The following is an 18,890-nucleotide window of genomic DNA, read 5'->3' as shown; positions in this document are numbered from 1 at the left end:
GCGAATTTTGCTTGAACTACAAAAAAAAAGATGTTCAGGGTTTTAACTGTGTTTGTAATTCTGCCTTTTTAGCTTTGAAAAGAAAGAAAATGCCGTATTTCACCTTTGCATTGTAGGAAGAAAAAAAAATCATGTTAATATCAGTAATTATCAAGTGAGGTTATGTAGGTTTGTGTGGTTATGTAGGTTATTTGTCAAAACTCTTTTATCAGCCTCCCCCTAGAGGCACTGGGGACTTCAGTGGGAGGTGAGGAAGAGCACGGAGCCCGAGTTTGTCCTGCAGCCCACGCTGTGCTCCGGCCAGGAGGGGTTTCTGTCCCTCCACCTGCCCGAGCAGGGCCATGTGTGACTAGAGCAGCCGCAGGACACCATCTAGTGGTGCCGAGCCCGAGCTAATTACAGATTTATTTTATCCTTCCTCGTCTCTTTCTAGCTCAGATTTCTTCTCAGAACCACAGTCACCACAAGGGGAAATTCTGGTCCGTTCAGAACTATCCAGACTTCCCACACTGAACAATTCAGCATCACATTGGCCATGCCCTAAACGATTCAGCCACAGCATCCTTCCTTCCTCCACAGAGGTACAGGAAGGTGCTGGGCAATTTTGGGGTTTGGATTATGGGTATGTATGGTTTTGGGGTATGAACATAGGGATTGTGGGAAAATTCCTTGCAGTATTTAGAATTCGGGGGGAAACAGATACAGAGTATCTAAAAGTAGGGAAAAGGTTATCTAAAGGTTGTTTAGACATGCATTAATCATACAATGTTGTACCACCCATAATGAAAGAAATCTTTCACAAGATAAATAATATACAAAAAGCATTTTAGGCCTGATTAATCTCTTATACCGGTCAAAATTATAAGATTTGTTAAACAGAATTATTTCACATTTGGTATGACTAGGAAGGGAATGTGAAAAGGTTTTAAGAAAATGTATTAGACAAAGGCTTTTTCTTGTCAGAATAGTTAGCAAAATAGGAAACTTTGGACTATAGTGGGATTTGGCGAATTAACAATGTTGACTTCAAAGGCCTGATAAATATTCCTCACAATCCTTCATACCAAAGTCTAAATGTTATTCCCACTGCAATACAGTTTTGCAACATCCTGAGCATGTACACTCAACAAAATGTTGAAGCCACAGAATTTTGCAGGATAAGATCTATGACACCTGCAAAGCATTTAAGTGAGGATTTCATTACCACCTTTCATTCCTCAGCAAGGACAGCACCTGATGCAGGCAAGACACTTTGAAGAATGGTTAGGTCTGAAAAGCCCAATGATGGAGGTAACCAGACAAAAAAAGATTTCTGGACACACAACCTTCAAAGCAGAGCTGGTGGGAAGAGATTTGGAGCAGGAAAAAGAAAATACATAGCAGGAAAGAGATGAAGAAAAAAAGGAGGTAACAAGTGACTGCTACTACTGCATGTAGCAGTGGAAGGCAGATAATTTAGGATATGAGCCTAAAGGGAAGTTGTGCAGCACTTCAGTGGTGTGGGCAAAGAGCTAGCATTTGAAACACTGAAGAACAGGAAATTGCCAAAGGGTTTTAGAAACTTGAGACAGCGGTTTAGCCAGAATAATAACGTTATTAACTGACTGAAGACTTCAAAGTGGCATTTTGAGGACAGGGGGATAGGAGAAGGTTACAATAATTGAGACAAAGTGATAACCTTAGAATGGTATTTTTGCTCATAGCAAAGGAACAAAAATAAATCCACCCTACATGCATTGATTTTTAAAATTCTCTGTAATTTTTATATTTGAGATAGCATGGATTTTGTTGTCACCTTCAAAACCTTGACAAATTACTTCAGTTTTGGTATAGCACTTCTGTAATTGTTCTACTGGGCTCATAAAAAGTCTAATTACAAATAAAAGCTAACTCCTGAGGTTTGTTTTTTTTCCTCCTTTTCTTCAGCAGATTTTAGAGGTGTATTTTGTATGTATATCTTGTGTGTATATATCGTTAATATAAATTTACACTGTGTGTGTATGTACCTGTGCAGCAATAGTATCAGAAGCTGGTATTATTAATTTTAAAAGGAGCTTTGAAATATGCCATCAAGTGTAGTCTTGTGGCTAATAAGGGCAGAGGGATCCTGGAGTACATAGGAAGAGCATTGCCAGCAGCTCAGGGGTGATGCTGCCGCTCTGCTCAGCCCTGCTCGGGCACATCTGGAGCGCTCTGCAGCTCTGGGCTCCTCAGCATGACAGTCACAGAGCTCCCGAGTGAGTCCATCCAACAAAGGTGACCAAGGGATGGGAGCCTCTCCTGCAAGGGAAGGCTGAGGGGGCTGGGGCTGTTTGCCTTTGAGAGGAGATGGCTGAGGAACTCTCAGCCCTGTCTGTGCTGTCTGCAGCGAGGGCTCCGAGCAGGGACCAGGCTCTGCTCCTGGGGCCCAGCAATGGGACAGAGGAAGGGGCAGGAATGGTGCCCAGGGAGTTCCACCTGGAGATGAGCAAGTCATGTTAATATCAGTAATTATCAAGTAAGGTTATGTAGGTTTGTATGGTTTGTGTAGGTTCTTTGCTGTGCAGGGCCCGAGCACGGAACAGCCTGGCCAGAGCCTGTGGAGTCTCCTTGCTGGAACATTCCAGAACTGTCTGGACACAGCCCTGTGCCTGTGCTCTGGGGAATTCTGCCTGACCAGGGAGGTTGGACCCGGGAACCCACTGTGGTCCCTTCCAACCTGCAACATTCTGTGAGTCTGTGAGGGAAAAAAACCACAAAACAATTAAATTGAAAATGTTTTTTAAATGTCCATTTTGTAGCCTGCGAGAGGAGTGACGAAAGTCCATGCTGGTTACGTCACCTCCAGTAGGAGGCTGGAGCTCTTGGCTCATACAGGCAGCGTTAGCTGCACAGTGTTGGAGAGGCAGAGTGGATCCCTCAGGCACACACACACGGTGTTCACCGCGCTGCAGCGCTGTGCCACTGTTCCGCTGCCCCTCGCTGTCCGCTGCGGGAACGTGTCCCCGCGGCTGTCCCCGCGGCTGTCCCGGCTTGCATCGTCACAGCTCCGCCTTTCCTGCCCTCCCCCGGGCTTTCCCCAGCAGCCCGGCAGCCGCCATCCCGCTCCCTCAGCCCGACCATCCTCCCTCAGCGGCCCCGCTGGGACCGGCGCTCGGACACGGGGCGGTGCCGGACGGGCCGCAGGCCCCGCCCCAGGCGGCCTCTCGGCCCCGCCGGCCAATGTGTGCGTCCCCGCGCGGCCCACTGACCAATGAGAGTTGCTCTCTTCTCTAAGCTCCACCCCGTGGCGTATTCACCCTGCTGAGAGAGTGACAGGTGCACCCGCCCGGTTCCATTGGTCCGCCAGCCACAGACGGACAGGCTCCCGGGCCAATCGCCGTGCGCGGGGTGGGGCCCGCAGCTCCCGTCCCGCTCGCTGACGGAGCCGGGGCGGCCCCGGCGCGTCAGGGCCCGTCCCGCGCTCTGAGTGGCGGCTGCGGCCGCGCCGCCCGCCCCGCGGGGCGGTACTGGCGGCGGCAGGAGCCCATTGGCGGCGGGGGGCGGCCCGGATGTGCGGCCCGAGGGGCGGGCGGTAAATGGGGCTGTGCCGGGGGTAGCGGGAGCGGCGGTGGCGGCGGGCCTGGGCCGCGCGGGGAGCGGCGGAGCCTCGGTGAGTGAGCGCGAGGGGCCGCAGCGCCGGCGCTGTCCGGGCGGAGCCTCCCGGGCGAGAGCAGCGGCGGCGGTGGGCGCGGGGGTCCGGTCCCCGCGGCACGGCACGGGAGGGCAGCGGGGCTGTTGTGTCGCTGAGGGCTGCGGGGTGTCCGCGCCCGCGGGGCCGTCACCTGCCGCCGGGAGGGGCCGGGCGGGCGCGGCCCGTTGGGGCTGCCCCGTGAGGGGGCGAGCGGCGCCGCGGGCCCGGCGGCTGCCAGCGGGGCTCGGCCCGGCGCTGCCAGCGCTCTGCCCGACCCTCCCCGCCCTGCCAGCGGCTTGGCGCTGCCGCACGGCCGCGGCCTCGGCGGGAAACACCCCGGGGCCCGCTCCGGCTTCACAGACTGCGCTTAACCTGCCGTGACCCCGGCTGACAGCTCCCGCTGGAGCGCCCTGTGCCGGGAACTCGGCCGGCCAGCAGCCGTGTGTGTCCCTTAGGCTGCTGTCTGAGAGCAGGTGTCGCTGGCGTAATTGCAGTTTCCTGGTGGCCTGAGCTCGTAGCAGCAGGTGCTGGTATGGAGCGTGTAACCCACCTGTGGAAGAAGAGTTGGCGAACAGGCTTGACTGGTCAGTGCTCCTGTTCGCCGCCAGCAGCGCTCCCGTGTTGTCCGGCACGTTAAGGTGCGGGTGATCGAGGCCTGGGGTCCAAAGGCGGTCAGGAGAGGCTGTGCTGGGGAGAAATGAGATCCAGGGTGAGCTGACAGCAACGGTTGCTGGACCAGCACGTAACATTGTGTGTGCGGTATGCACTGTTCTCTGGGGCTCTGCTGAAGGAGCTCAGTTTGCTCTCAGCTGTGGGAGTGGCTCTCTTTGATTTGTTGACGTTTCCAGAAAATCTTTAGAAGAGTGCTCTGTTCCAGGCAGATAAAGTTTTGATTTTTTTTCGCATTGCTTTAGTGTTGTGTTTGATCAAGTAACTCTGTTGGGGAGAGGAGAAAAATATGACACATACTACAACAGTGGGTAAAATGGGACTTTTTGAAAATGACAATATCTGATGTAGAGAAGGAAAAGGTGCAAAAGCAAAGAACTTAAATGTTATGATTTTGCTAATGATAACTTCAGTTTTTTGAAGTCTTTTAGAGTGAAAGCTGATGAAGCGTCAGATGACTTTACACTTGCTCTGACTGCTGGTGTGTATTGCATACCTGGAGAGGGTGGACATGAAGTTATGCCTGGCAGCAGGTGGCTTTTGGTCCCAGTGTGGTGCTGTGGATAACTTAAAAGGCCTTTGCAAGAAGCAATATTTGAAGTTTGTTCAGAAGTGTTGTCTTTGTCTAGTTGGTGTTTTACTGAAAGGAAAGCACTAGAGAAGAAGGTAGCTGTGGGAGGAGGACAGCTCAGGAGGGTTGCTGTTGCTTGCTATTCTTAAAGCAGGAGAAATCAGTAGAATGCACTGGCACACTATTGAGCTCTTCTGGGTGAGATTCTGTGAATGTTGACAGTGTGAAAGGACAGAGAGGGGGATAGTTTTGAATGTTTTTATTCCTTTTGCATCAAATGAGGAGGCAGTATTGGGTTGTTTTGGGAGGCTGATGGTTTTAGTAGTTACAGCACTGGAAGATGCCATAATGGTGGGTGCCTTGAGGCAGGCACTGAGCCCTGGGGAGGTGTGAATGCCTAAACTGCCTGGAAATTCCACTTAATAATATCAGAACTTGGCTCTCGTTTGTCTGCTGTAGACATAGTAAGAAGGATAGACAGTCAAATGTAAATTTGCTGTTACTTGGTTATTGTTTTTAATACTGATTTTCATCATTTCTGTGATCAGTGATGGGTGGTAAATTGCAAGGTGAAGGTACTAGAGAGCAGAAGCAGTTGTGGATAAGTTTCCTTTAGAGCTAAGGTGTTCCACTTTCATGCCGCATAGGAGTCAGTGTGATTAGAAATAAACTTCTAAAACACCCTGGAAGGCTCCCTAAATGCCCCTCTTCTGGGAAACTTGTACTCTGAGGTTCTGGGTGCTCCACTGTGAACAGTGTTTTAGCAGGTGTATGAGACTGGAGGCAGTTTAACAATAAATTTAGGATGATACTGTATATGACTTATAACTGGCAAGCAACTGGATAAAAGACAACCTGGAAGTTATTCTTTAGCTTAACTAAAGCTCAAATAATGTTTTATTAGCTCTTAATAGCATGTAAGTAGGCAAAGCTGGAAGTGTCCTGAGATACATAGCTGCTCTCTGTAGGGTGGATCTGGTGACTGAGCTGCATCCAACATCAGTGGATAAGTTCCCTGTCTCCCTGGGAGTAGCTGGGGCTGGTTTTTACCTGCCTGTGTTGTTCTTTGTCCTGCTGACTCCTTTTCTCCCGTCTCTGGTGCTGGGATATTGCAGCTTGTATTGCCTGGTTGTAAAAAACCTGCAGCCCAAAACAAACAGTCTGATCCCACCCCAATCCCACAATCACTGCAGATCCCAGCTGATTGTGTTCCAGCCCGTACCTCACTTGCAGCACTTGTCCCCCTTGTCAGAGCTGGAGCTCAGGTGCTCTTTGTGCGTCAGTTCCTCCACCCTCGGGAGTTTCCCCAGGAAACGTCTCCTGCCTTCCTGGCCCCGTGTCTTCCTGCCTCTCTGAGTCTGGCTGCCTGCATGGCAAAGGCTGTGGCACAGCCCTGTGGCATGGCTCTGCTTTCCAGGCCAGAGATGGGGAAAAGTGAAAACATCTTCTCCCTGCTCTCACAGGGCAGCAGCTGTGCTTGGACTTTGTCTCTTCAGCGGCTCAGAATGATGTGGAACTCTGGCTGCTGAACCTGTTGTATGCTGGAATGTTTGGGATGATTTTGGGTGGGGAAATTAATTATTTTTCATCACTTTTCTGAAAGGTGCTTGTGTTGTTTTAATGGTTAGCTGCTGCATAGCCTAGAAGGCTATGATTTGATATTGATGTTTCTTTTAAGCATTTAAAATTCCTAGACTTTCTTTGGATAAATTGTCTGGGTATGGTTTATTTTGTTTGTGGATGATTTTTTTTTTCTTTGAATAAGATTAGCATTTATTTTAATTTTAGGAAGATTTTGGTCGTAATGTTTCAGTTTTCTCTATAAACTAATCAGACCAATGGTAAACAGATGCTGCCTTCCTTACTGTAGTAAAAATGTAGTGTTGACCACAGTAGAAACCTGTGCCACTGGCTCTCTTTCTCACATCACTTTAGCTTTCTTGATCCATGCTGGGCAACTTTCTATTAAAGAAACTGAGTAAAGTGCCTCAAAACCTAAGGTGATAGAGCCAAAAATGGGAGGTTGAGAGAAGGAAGGAAAGTAGAACTGGAGAGGGAAAAAAGAGTGGAGGCAATAGGCACAGTTCTTGAACCAGGAATAGCAAGACTTAAAAAAAAAAAAGAGAGGAAAGCAAGTGCATAGACAGTAGATGACACTGAAACTCCAAATACTGCTGAAGTCCTTGTTATTGGGCTGCTGATCTAAAGAGCACTAAGCCTTAGTGCTAATAATGAAACCATTAAATAAGCCACAGAGAAACTTCTGTGTTCTGTGGCTTTGTCTATTCCTGGTGGTGTTCCAATGCAGATGAAAACAAAATGACACATACATGAGGCAAACTCAATGAAAGGATCATCTCTGTCACTGGGAATGACAGAGAATTTCTCTAACTGGGACACTTCAGAAATGTGCAAAGTCAAGAATATCTGCAAGGGACAGTTGTTAGCAGGGTCATGGTTCTGTCTGGTGCTGGACTGAAATGGGGAGGTGATAACTTTAATATTTGCCAGTGTAGAGAGTCTTCCTAAACTGTGCTGAGCCAAGAGAGGACCCTTTTATTTTCTTCTCATTGGCAAGATGAATATGGAATGCAGAATGTAGAGTCTTTTTCCAGCAGAAAGGAGGCAGAGATTCAGGTGCAAAAATAGACACATTATTCTTCTGGAGCACATAATAGAGCTTTGGCATTTTTAACTCTTGTTGGTCTTACATGAAGTTTTCTCCTGAAGTTACAGAACAATAATGACTGCAGAATTAGATCTGAATCCTATTTATATGTAGAGTGCTGTTTATCTGTTAAATGCCTGTTTGTTCTGTGTCCTTTTAGGGTACAAGTCCAAAGGGCCTGAGGACACCCCGAAGGCAGCGGGAAGTTGCAGCCCCTTGTTTGGCATTCGCGTTATGAACCCTTTCTGGAGCATGTCTACAGGTTCTGTGCGCAAGGTGTGCAGTGAGTGGATGCCAGGGAGTGTTGTCATGCTTGGGAGGGGTGCTAGCAGTGCTGGGAAAAAACATCAGGTGATCTGCACATGGTGTTTTATTGTGCATTTATCCCCAGGGTTGTGATCACCTTCAGTAAAAGTGTAAACTGGCTTTGAGGTGTGTTAGGTGTGTTAGCTGGAATGTGCCTGTGCATAGTCTACTCCAGAATTTGTTGATTTTTTTTTTTTATCTGAAACATCTTTGAGTAGGAAATGTGAAACAAATTAGATCAAGTGGTGAAAACACTTTTTTCTTAAGACATTTTAGTGTCTTATGTAGAGCTTAGCCATAGCATGTGCAATGAGCTTTGACAAAACTATGTTGATTTTTGAGGTTGTAGCAGTAATAAAAGCATAGGAGTTCTAGGGTTAATCACCTCCCAGGTGCTCAGTACTAGGGCAAATTATGTAACATTGATCATGAGATCATGAGTCCAGGTCTTGGGCCCTTCAAAACACCACAGCTTAAATCCTGCCTTTAAGTCACCACATGTAGCCTAAGCACAAGTCTGTAGCCTGCACATTCGTCCTGGCAATCTGTAGAATAATTTTGGGGTCTGTGAGTAGTACAGTGCTTGTTGGCAGTGGTTTGTTCTTTTCTTCCAAGAAAAGACAGCAAAGGCATAAAAAGGTTCCTATAGTAAAACTATTTAAACTTGGTGCAACTGCCAAGGGGTGATTCTTTCACTGTAGGAGTGAGCTATAGGATCAGTTCCAAGTGGAATGTCTTAAGCACAGTCAGGAAGTGAAATACATAAAACCTTGATTTCATCTCAGTTTTACTACACTACTTTAAAGAGTCTTTGAAGTCTGCAGTGTAAGGATGTTGTCAGTAGAAATGATTTATCGTGATGCACTGTGTGCTAGAAATAGATTGGCTTGTAAGCTGATGTTATATACTGTCTGGTTTCAGGTTCTAAATAAATGTAAGCCTCCTTAAGCATTTGACCTAATCTGCAGATTTCCTATCCAGCATTGAATACTTCTGTACTTGTAGGTTGTGTTCAGTTAAACAAAAGTCTATATAAAAATAAAATGCAAAGGGACACCCCTCCATGCCCTTCCTCAAGCATTAGATCACCAAACCCCAAGATATGTTTCATTAGCCTAACTTGTAATTACCATAATTTGGTTTAGACCTGTGTTAAAATATGTTCATGTGTTAAATGTGTCTGAAATATGGTCTGTGATCTCATGGTTCTCCTTTGGTTTGACAGAGATCTGACACTGAAGAGAAAACACTGAGTGCAGAGCTTCGAACCAGTCCCCTGCGAGGATCTGCAAAGAAACAGTTGCCTTCCATCCCAAAGAATGCTGTGCCAATAACCAAGCCTGCTTCTCCTGCCACCTCCTCCCAGTCCACCAATGGAACACATGCTTCCTATGGGCCTTTTTATTTGGAGTACTCACTACTTGCAGAATTGTAGGTTTTCACTTTTTTCATCTTTTTTGGGTCACTGGGCTTATGCTTCAGTGGGGAAAAAGCCCTGCAGGGACCTAGTTCTTGCATGATGTCTGTCATAGTCCTTGAAGGCAGGAAAACATTGTCTGCAGAGTTCTTTTTCTGGAGCAGCAGCCTTGATCTCTTGAGACAGAAAGGGAGAAGAAAGATGAGATTTTAAGGGGTGCTTTTAGATGTCATTCTCTGAATTATTACATTTCTTAATCTTGAAGTAAGCACATTGTGAGTTTAGTTATCCTAATAGCTTTTTGGTCAGAAATATCAAGTATTTGAAAAAGTATTAAAATAGAAGCAAGCAGATGTCAGGTGGGAAGATGCTCATGAATACATGGTGCTATCGGTGGAGTTAGGATGTGGGACCTTCCTTCAGTTGTCACATGAAACACTTGAACACTGCCTGATCCACTTGATCAAGGGGATGTTAGAAAGTCTGTATTCATTTCTGTGATATTTAAAGTGAAACTTGTGAGGGAGGAGCTGCATTTCACCCATCTAGTGGTTTGTAGGCTGCTGTGGGAGCATAACAATCTGTCTTGAGAACTTTCTAGTTATGTAATGGTTAGTGCTACAGAGCTGAAGGGACTTCCTCTGTAATAGACATACTGGATTCCCAAGTATGTGGAGCCTTTTGGAATGAAATCCCTGGAGTCCTTGTGCAACACTGAGGCTCAGTTCTTGTATTTAACTGTTAAATTGAAAGTGAGAACTCTCAAAACATTTATTTCTTTTTCAAGGAATTGACATTGCCTTTTAATTCAAGAAAGATATTTTTCTTCTGAGTAAATATATTGGTACTATAATGCAAATTCATTATTGGGGAACTAATAATAAATGCTAGGGAAATGGTAAGTAGAGAACTGTGTTAATGTTTTGCTTTAAGAATGTTGTTTATTTGTGCAAGCATGTAGAGTTTAATGAACTCTACACCAAGTAACTGGAAAACCTGTGAAGTTAATTTGGTTTTTTGTTTGTTCTGGCCATTGTCAGTATAATCTTTGCTTGATCTGCAGCATAGTGTCATCTAAAACTGAAAAAAATACTTGTTTAAAATTGAGGTTGAAGTTTGATCACATTTCAGCAGCAACTACAATTGACTGTGAATCTGTGTTCAAAATTACTTAATTTAATTTCTTTTTTCTTCCTTACTTTGAGACTGGAGATTCAGTAAAACATTGTAAATTTCTATACTGACATGTTAAATGCATCTACTAAGGGAAGAGCTTTTGTGCTTCTCTACTTAGTTTAATCAGGAGAGAATAGTGTTCTCTGCTAGTAAGTCCTCAGGTGGAGTGGTGCAAAATGCAGGAGGAAAAGTGTGTGATTTCACTATATTTGCCACCTCCTCCTGTGAGCAGCCTTGGGAATTGGGAGTGAGTTTGTGGAAGGAAGCCCTGTTGGGCTGTGGGTGGTGCTTGCTGGGTTTGCTGTGTCAGTGGCTCTGAGAGCTCTCTCTGGTTGCAGCACCTTGGTGGTGAAGCAGAAGTTGCCCGGTGTCTACGTGCAGCCCTCCTACCGATCGGCTTTGAGTAAGTTCAAACTTCACTTTAAATTCTTTTATCTATGTGCATTTGTTAATTCCTTCACTCAAACAAACTTTGTCACTTGCAGTGTGGTTTGGTGTGATATTCATAAGGCACGGGCTCTACCAGGATGGTGTTTTCAAGTTCACTGTCTATATTCCTGATAATTACCCAGATGGAGACTGCCCGGTAAGTGGCTGTGTCTTGGCTTTTCCCTCTTTCCTGGTGGTGTAAGTGTAGCTTTTTATTAAAGCTGATCCACCAATTAGTTTCCCTTTTCCTTGAACTCATTTTGTTCACTTGACTGGGCTCATTTGCCATGTCTTGTACACATTTGCAAACCACTGTGGAGGAATTACATTACTCTGATTGCTGAGACTGGTGTGGAGTGAACTTCCTGAGGTCAGATGCATTAGGGTGTTAAGTAATCAACCACTTCTTTCCTTCCACTCTTGATTTGCTACTTCCTCAGCAGGAACTTGAAACTGAAGCCCTTGGAGGTAACAGAATTCTGAGTAGTGATATAATGGAATGTAAAATCCAGACACCTCTGCTGTGCTTGCTATAATACTGCAGGATTTCTTGATTGTCTCTTCTAAATTACATTGAAACAAGGAACTAAAAATTTGAGGAGAACATGGTGAAGCAAAGGGAGTAGTATGGTGTTATATTCCATCTCTGCTTTCTCTTTAGTGAAAGGGTTCCAAGTTATTAGACCAATTTAAAAATAAAAGAAATAATTTGTGGCAGTCAGACTCTTCAGAGCAGCTTACCCTCTTGGCCACACTTCTTTAAGAGGGAGATTTGAGGGCAGGTGCACACAACTGCTGTGTTGGGTAGCTGCCTGCTTGGTGTCAAGTTTTATGTAAAGCTCTCATCTTTAAAATAACAGAACTAGTAGGAAACCTTTCTCTTGAAACTCAGTTTTCTTTTGGAAAAACATGTGAACACATTCCTGAGCTGTACAGAGCTGAAGACACCAAGGTGTCACTGCTGAGTTAAGTGTGTAGGATAAAAAAAAGTATTGATTGTAGCTCAGGTATGTAAAAAGCTTTCAGTCACAAATAGCTAAACCAGAAAAACTCCTTTAATCTGTTCTTATCTGATATCACCTGTGTTGGCACTAGTGCCTGTGCAGTTAACTGGATTAGTTTCCTGATTTGGTGATAGCATCTCAGAGAGGACAAGACCCTGCATGTTACACAGGTGTGTTGGGTTACAGTTTCACAGCTGGGAGCAATCGCTTGCAGTTGCTTTGTTTTAATACAGTAACAATTAAGTATTTGGAAGCAACACTTGACTGACCTTCACCCAGTGGTGTTGGCATTAGGATTGAAGTTGTCATAATGAATTTTCTTTTTTTCTAACACAGCGCTTGGTTTTTGACCTGCCTGTCTTCCACCCACTAGTGGACCCTTTATCTGGTGAACTGGATGTGAAAAGAGCATTTGCAAAATGGAGGTTAGTGCTGACAATTTGATGGATAATTTGAGAAGTCTGTTCCATTCTTCATCGTGCTTTGTTCTTTTTAGGAGAAATCATAATCACATATGGCAAGTGTTGATGTACGCTCGCAGAGTCTTCTACAAGATTGACACAACCAGTCCTCTGAACCCTGAGGCTGCAGTGCTGTGAGTATCTTCCATGTGTATGGGCATGGCCTCTTAAGAGGTTTTGGCATAAAAAACCATTCTGTTTTTTTGCAGAAACAAAAGGTTTGTAAAATTCTGTCCACTCGTGGTCTGTGCCTCCAGGCTTGGTTGTGTTAGGAACTCAAGTGGGGGTTTGCCAAGTCTGTGCTTCTAGAGCAAACTTGTGGCTCCTTGCAGTTACTTAACACTACTTACTTCTGTCTTGCAGGTATGAAAAGGATGTTCAGCTGTTCAAAAGTAAAGTGGTAGACAGTGTCAAACTATGCAGTAGTCATTTATTTGATCAGCCCAAAATAGAGGACCCCTATGCAATCATGTGAGTACTCTGAGCAAATTCAGTCTGTCCTAATGTTTTGGGAGCAAGTTTTGGTGTAGTTGCTGATGGCAGCCTTTCTCTGTCAGGCTAAGTGACCTGCTTTTGTTATAGAAAAAAAAAAATCTCCAAACAATAACCAAACAAACCTCAGAAGAAACAAAAAGCCCTTAAACACCCATCTCCCTCAGGCAGAAGTACCCATGAATTAACATTGCTTTCTGGCTTTCCTGAGCTCAGTTTGCACTACTGTAGCTTTGGTCAGAGTTGTAAAATCCTCCTAAAGCTTGGATGCATGAGGGATGGACTAGTCAGCTCCATGGTGAATATGAGTGGTTTTTCATGTCACATGATTTTCCAGTTGTCAGAAATTAAAATCTAAACATTTATTGTTGAAAAGATCCATGACAATATGAATTTAGTTCTTAATTATATGTTTTAACACCACTTTTGTAATTTACTTAAATTTCAATGAACTAAACAAAGGAAAATCACTGCTTTCTGCTCTCTCTCTGCTGTGGTGTGCCTAAATGCCAAGTAAGAGTAAACTATGCTTTTCCTATAGTTTTTCTCCATGGAATCCAGCTATACATGATGAAGCTAGAGAGAAGATGTTGACTCAGAAGGTACGTGCAAAGTTCACATTCTCACTCTAGGAAGGGTTTATTGCCTGATAGAGGAAGAAAGATTCTCTGTCTCTGTGTACTGGAGAGACCTTTTCCCATCCCTCTTTTGGCCCAGCAGGAATGCTGGAGCTGCTGTGGCCTCCTAACGAAGCAGTTATGTCACTGCTCTAACTTCAGTGTGTTGAGTAATTAGTCACTTAGCCAGAAAGCTTTGTTAGTACAACTCTTGGCACAAAGCAGATTTTTTTCTTGATTGTTTATGGGTGGAAGGGTTGAAGAGATTCACTGGCAGCCTGTTAGCTTGTCCTGCACTTGTCATGACTGTGACCATTACTCATTTCATTACCTGACAATCCCCAGCTGCTTTGTTTTCTTCTGTTGAGATCTTTTATAACTGAATCAAAGCTTCAGCACTTTCTTCTCCTTGCAAAGTTTCTGAAGCAGCACAAGCACAGTCTCTTGCTCACTTCTCTAATGCTGCAGATTTCTGATGAGGCAACATCAGTTCACCAAAAGGTGCTGGGAGTTCCTTCCATCCCAGAGTGCTCTTTCTGACAGAGCAGGAATGTGTTGGCTCATAGAGCTTTCACCTGATGGGTGATGGGATGCAAGAGATTCAGACTGTTCATGTGTTTTGTTTTCTTAATTACTGCTTTGCACTTGACAAGGCACACAGCAATTCAGAGTCTGTACTGAGTGGCCTGACAAGTCAATCCACTTGTAGTACAAAGGGATTCTGAAACAGTGGCTGCTGTCCTAGCTGGACTGGCAAGGAAATGCACTTGGAATGTTTTGGTTACTGACTTGGCCTAGAGCTGTGTTATGGTTTGCTGGGGTTTTGGGTAATGAAAAATTATTTTTTGTCAGTTTGAACTTGTCTTCCACACTTCATGCTTTATCTCATGTTCTTGCATGTCTTCTGGCATGAATGAGGTTTTTAAATTGATCTTAATACATCACACTGCCTGAGCTCATTGTGGCAGTACTCCCAGCTGCCAGTCACATTAGAGCCTCAGAACACACAGGAAAATATTTTGTCAAGACTGACTTCTTGATGTTCACAGAAAACTTGAGAAATACTTTTGATACTTCTTTTTCTCATCCCTTTCTCCTTCATTCTTCACCTCCTTCTTAACCTTAAAGCAAAGACAAAAAATAGGTCAGAATGCTTGAAATGGAAGGAGTCTGATATTGTCTCAGAGACTGATAGCTAACAGTGACCTTGCTTTTGTCCTTTTTTCTTTGGTGATGCCTGTTGTTTTCTTTTTAGATGAAAACAAACATCTTCAGTAACTATTGCAGGCACAGTACTGTGTTGCTCCAGTTGCTTGTTGATAGGAATGGCCCAGCTTCTGTGCTGTAGGTGTGTCCCAAAGTGTCAGTGTAGCTGAGAGTGTTCCTCGTAAAAACAAGTTCCCAAATCTTCCTACAGCCCTGAGTTCTGTTCCTTGGGTAACAGCTGGGCCATTCAGGAGGGGCAGTGATGTCCCAGTTCCTTGCTGAGCCCTTGGCTTTTCCAAGGTGTGGCTCCTGTGTGCAGCATGGGAGAGGCAGCTGCCACTGCCAGGCTCAGGCTGGACTCATCCCTCTTGTTTGCTGTTGTCCAACGTGTTATGGCAGGTCTGTCACACATTGTCACCTTTGGCACAAAGCATGGGGAGGGGCAGAAGTGCAGGTTCTCTCTTCCTGCTGCCTTAATTTGCTTTGTCAAGTAAAAGACTTTCCATGTTACAACCAAGTCTGCTCATGCAGTTTTCACTTTCTACAGCTCAGCACACCAGTCCTGGTGTGGTGTAGTTGTTGAACACTTCCTGCTATTAAAATAATCCTGCAAGCTCTTCTGCTGCTTCTGCCAGCTAGAGGAGAAGTCTCATTTACTGATCTCTAACTGCTTTGAATCTACAGATGCTCCAAGTTGTATCTTTTTTCTTCAATTTCAACCTTTGTTTTTTTTGTCTTCTAAATTGCAATAGTGAGTTCCAAATGTTTGTTGCACTGTTGGGTAATAGTTACTGTCAAGCATTTAACTGTGACAAATGCTCAGGGAAGGGAAGGACAGGACCATCCTTGGAAAGCATTAGGAAACTCCCATGTTTAGCAAAGGCATTAATTGCTACTTTGGCACATTAATTTGGGTTCCCAACCACCTGTGGGGTGCAGGGTTCCTCCCCAGCACACCCAGCATTGCCAGCCAGAATGACAGGAGCAGTGCTGGGGCAGGTTTGGATTGACATTTCTTTCTGCAGAACCAAGAAACGTGCTGAGGAGCAGTGCAGTGCTGGGGCCTCCAAGCAAAAGGAGTATCCTGGAGTCTTTATGGTGGGAGAGGGCAGCTGTACCCAAGTCCTAAAACTCCTCTATTGTCAGGGTGGTTCTGCAGATGCCACACATGTTCCTAGAAATTAAACCAGTGGCCATCTTATTATTCCCCTTTGAGGGGTAGAAATGGTGCTTGTATTTGCTAAAGGGAAAATAGATGGAGGGAGAGCTGAGGGTGTTTGGCTGAGTTAGAATTGTAACTTCAGCTTTGTTTTCCCCAGAAGAAGCCGGAAGATCAGCACTGCAAAAGCATGCACGTCTCTGGCCTGTCCTGGGTGAAGCCTGGCTCAGTGCAGCCCTTCAGCAAAGAAGAGAAGACAATGCCCACTTAGCTGTCCTGGACACTGGTGCACACAACACTTTCTGGGGGTGGAGGGAATGTAACGGAGGGAGAAACAGCAAAGAGCAGTTTCCTTCTTGACTACGGATTAGTAAAACCCGACTGGTAGCAGTGACTGCAGTAAACCTGTTCAATGGATTACTGACTCTTCATGTTTTACATATGCATTAGGTTTTAAAGGCTTGCCTGGAGTTTGGAAGTCTCTCTTGAACACTACAGTACTTCTACCTGAAGACTGTCTAGGGTGGGTAATTCCTCAGGGCTCTGAAATGCCTGGAGGTTTTGGGTTGGTTTTTAAGCTTTTATTTTTTCCCTCCAGGAATAGCAATTTTTTAAGAAGAATCTTAAATCACTGGCGGAAATATTAGTATGGGAAATACGATGCCAGAGTTAAGCTGTGTTATGTAAGCTAATATAGCAGAGTTAAACACTATATTTAATGGTTTTAAATACTTTTGGTTTCTATTGTAAATATGTTAGGATTTGAAATTGTAAATAGACGGTTCATTGACTCCATTTAGCACTTTCCAGAAGTAAAGCTGGGGATGATGTATGATGTATTATTGATTTGTAAATGGATACTGTCACTAAAGCGCACATTAGTCTGGCAGGGTGAAAGCAGAATGTCAGGCTTGGTAGACTTTTTAGTACAGAAACACTAAAATCAAAGCTTTTAATGGTTGTCTCTTGAGCTAATAAAATCTTAGAGGGTTTTAGGTTCCCTAGGTGTCTAGGGGATTTCTTAGGATAGTTGACTGATGTGTGTTAATAGTGACAAAATAAAAAGAAACTGTGCTCTAGCTTTTGTCCCTGTTTGTGCTGCTGTGGACTCTTACTGAAGAGTGGGAACACCTAGCTCTTGTCTGCATGGGTGTTTGTGATGCTCATGGGATGCCAGGAGCGGCTCCAAAGCTCAAGTGGACTTGGGACAGAGTCTTCCTAATGTCACAGCCTGGTGTGATGCCTTTTCTTGCCTCCCAGGAGTGTCCTATCAAAACCTGTAGTGCCAAGCACCCCTTGGAGCTGGGCTGCTTTTCCTTTGACTCCCTCTGCCTGTGCTGGTGGCATTAGTGCAGCCAACTGCCTTGGAACAGCCTGTGGTGACTTGGGGTGTTTCAGGAGGGTGGGCAGTGCTGTGGGGTTTGTGTGGAGTTCTTTTGTGTTCTGTTTTTATCTGACAGTTAAATTCACTTGTCATTTGCAACATGTTCTATTTGAGAACCACTCTTTGGCTTCTAAGGAGAGAGACAGAGACTTTTCCATGTAGTGTCATACACTCAGTGACAGGAAAACCAGATGGCTTTGTGGCACTTGTCTCTTGTCAGTGTTCTGAGTGGCATTAGTGTCCCAATAGGCTCAGTATTCTGGACACTTGGCAGGTTGTGAGGAATTGAAAGTGCCTCAGAATTGCCATGTGCCTGATCAGATTTGCTGCAGAGGACAGGAATGGAGGAACTGATTTGAAGGTGAGTTTGTTGCCTGGAAAAATGCTGCTGTGTGCCTTTCAAGGAAAGGATGTGGGAAAAGTTAGAGGGTGCATGTATTGATGTATTGGCCTGAAGTGTTGCCCATGAAGTAGTGTCAAATGAGTTCTGTTGGTGCTATTATTTTTTTTTTTTTCTGGGAAGGCTGAAACTGAAATGCTTCAGATTTATCACGGGCAAGGTTTTAGTTGAAGGACTCCTGGTGTGATCAGATGATGGGGCTGGCCTTGTGCTGAGCACATGAACTGCTTGGGCAGGAGCTAAACCAGGCTGTGACCATTCCTCTTTATTCAGGTTTATGATTGCTCAGAAGGCTCTGTTATAAATCACTGACTTGCACATTGCCTAAGCCACTTAGGTGAAGGACTGGCAGGGAAGTTAAATCCCTTCTAATCTTGGGCAGCTCTTTGGGCTCAGCTGCAGGGCAGCCCCAGCTGCCAGAGGAACACCACAGCTGGCAGGAGCAGTGCCCAGGAGCAGTGACAGGGTAATGCTGGGAAGGTGATGGTTTGTGGGGTAAGTTTTGTTTCTCTCAGCTGTCTCAGACCCTGCAAGGCTGCTCACCAGGTGGGGTTGCTCCAAGTCAAAATGAGCTAACAGCAGTTTGTTGAGAATAATTTTATTTATTTAGAGAATGTAGAATTTTGCTTGGCTTGCAATTAATAATCTGAAAAATTATTCTTTTTATTTGGCTGGGAAAGGGGAGACAATGCTGGGTGCTTTTGTAATCAGATGTGTGTATTAAAAGGAGCTGTTCCAGGAGCAAGGTAGGTGAATGAGTACTGAAACAGTGCCATGGGAATCAAATCCTTTTCTCCTGGATTGTGCTGTTTTTCTTAGAGCAGGGACATAATTTGATGAAAGAGTAAGGTTTGCCAATACTGTGATAAGGGGATGTTTCTGAGTATCATCTTTTGAAATTCTGAACTCTCTAAAGAACATTTCCAAGGGATCTCTAAGTTACACCACTGGAGTTTGCTGCTGAGGTTGCAGTTGGATTCCAACCAAACTGTTCTAAGTCATGAAAGAAATTATTTGAAGCCACTTCAGATTTATCTTTGTTTATGCTCTTTTTTTTTTTCCCCTTTGGAACACTGTTGGAGTTTTTTGGGGTTTTTTTTAGCGTTTCCTTCAAAGTAGAAACTGCAAGTTCTATATTATTAGTTACAGCTGAGGGTAACTTAACCACTTGTTTTCAGAAAGGGACAGGAACAGCAGTTGATGGAGTAGTCTCAGGCCCCCAGGGTAAAAAGGCAGGTGACAACCAGTGCATCTGTAGCTGTACAAATACAGCAGCAGC

At 44.8% G+C, this 18,890-nt stretch overlaps 1 protein-coding gene across 3 annotated transcripts; it reads left to right on the top strand.

Annotated features, from left to right (window-relative positions):
- The first annotated feature begins 3,573 nt into the window (after positions 1–3,573).
- AKTIP (AKT interacting protein) lies at positions 3,574–16,906 on the top strand. 3 transcript variants are annotated; one of them, XM_063167786.1, is made up of 10 exons: positions 3,574–3,631; positions 7,721–7,836; positions 9,092–9,297; positions 10,798–10,862; positions 10,945–11,045; positions 12,229–12,317; positions 12,389–12,487; positions 12,717–12,824; positions 13,387–13,447; positions 15,991–16,906. In XM_063167786.1, exons 2-10 carry the CDS (start codon positions 7,795–7,797, stop codon positions 16,096–16,098), a joined length of 879 nt encoding a protein of 292 aa, XP_063023856.1. In that variant the 5' UTR covers positions 3,574–3,631; positions 7,721–7,794; the 3' UTR covers positions 16,099–16,906. The 3 variants fall into 3 exon arrangements, with proteins under 3 accessions (XP_063023856.1, XP_063023853.1, XP_063023854.1); XM_063167783.1 differs by having other exon boundaries at positions 15,988–16,906; XM_063167784.1 differs by lacking the exon at positions 3,574–3,631 and adding an exon at positions 3,677–3,681 and having other exon boundaries at positions 7,720–7,836; positions 15,988–16,906.
- Positions 16,907–18,890: the final 1,984 nt, after the last annotated feature.

The sequence above is a fragment of the Melospiza melodia genome, chromosome 13, assembly GCF_035770615.1.
Source record: "Melospiza melodia melodia isolate bMelMel2 chromosome 13, bMelMel2.pri, whole genome shotgun sequence".
Lineage (NCBI taxonomy): Eukaryota > Metazoa > Chordata > Aves > Passeriformes > Passerellidae > Melospiza > Melospiza melodia.
Note: the sequence above shows the minus strand (reverse complement) of the source record. Positions and strands in the feature narration are given on the sequence as shown.

Bases quoted from the DNA above. Each gene is read 5' to 3' on its own strand.
- AKTIP (XM_063167783.1), top strand. From the start codon at position 7,795: ATGAACCCTTTCTGGAGCATGTCTACAGGTTCTGTGCGCAAG. The intron at 7,837-9,091 runs GTGTGCAGTGAG...TTGGTTTGACAG, and splicing joins CTACAGGTTCTGTGCGCAAG to AGATCTGACACTGAAGAGAA. The intron at 11,046-12,228 runs GTAAGTGGCTGT...TTTCTAACACAG, and splicing joins ACCCAGATGGAGACTGCCCG to CGCTTGGTTTTTGACCTGCC.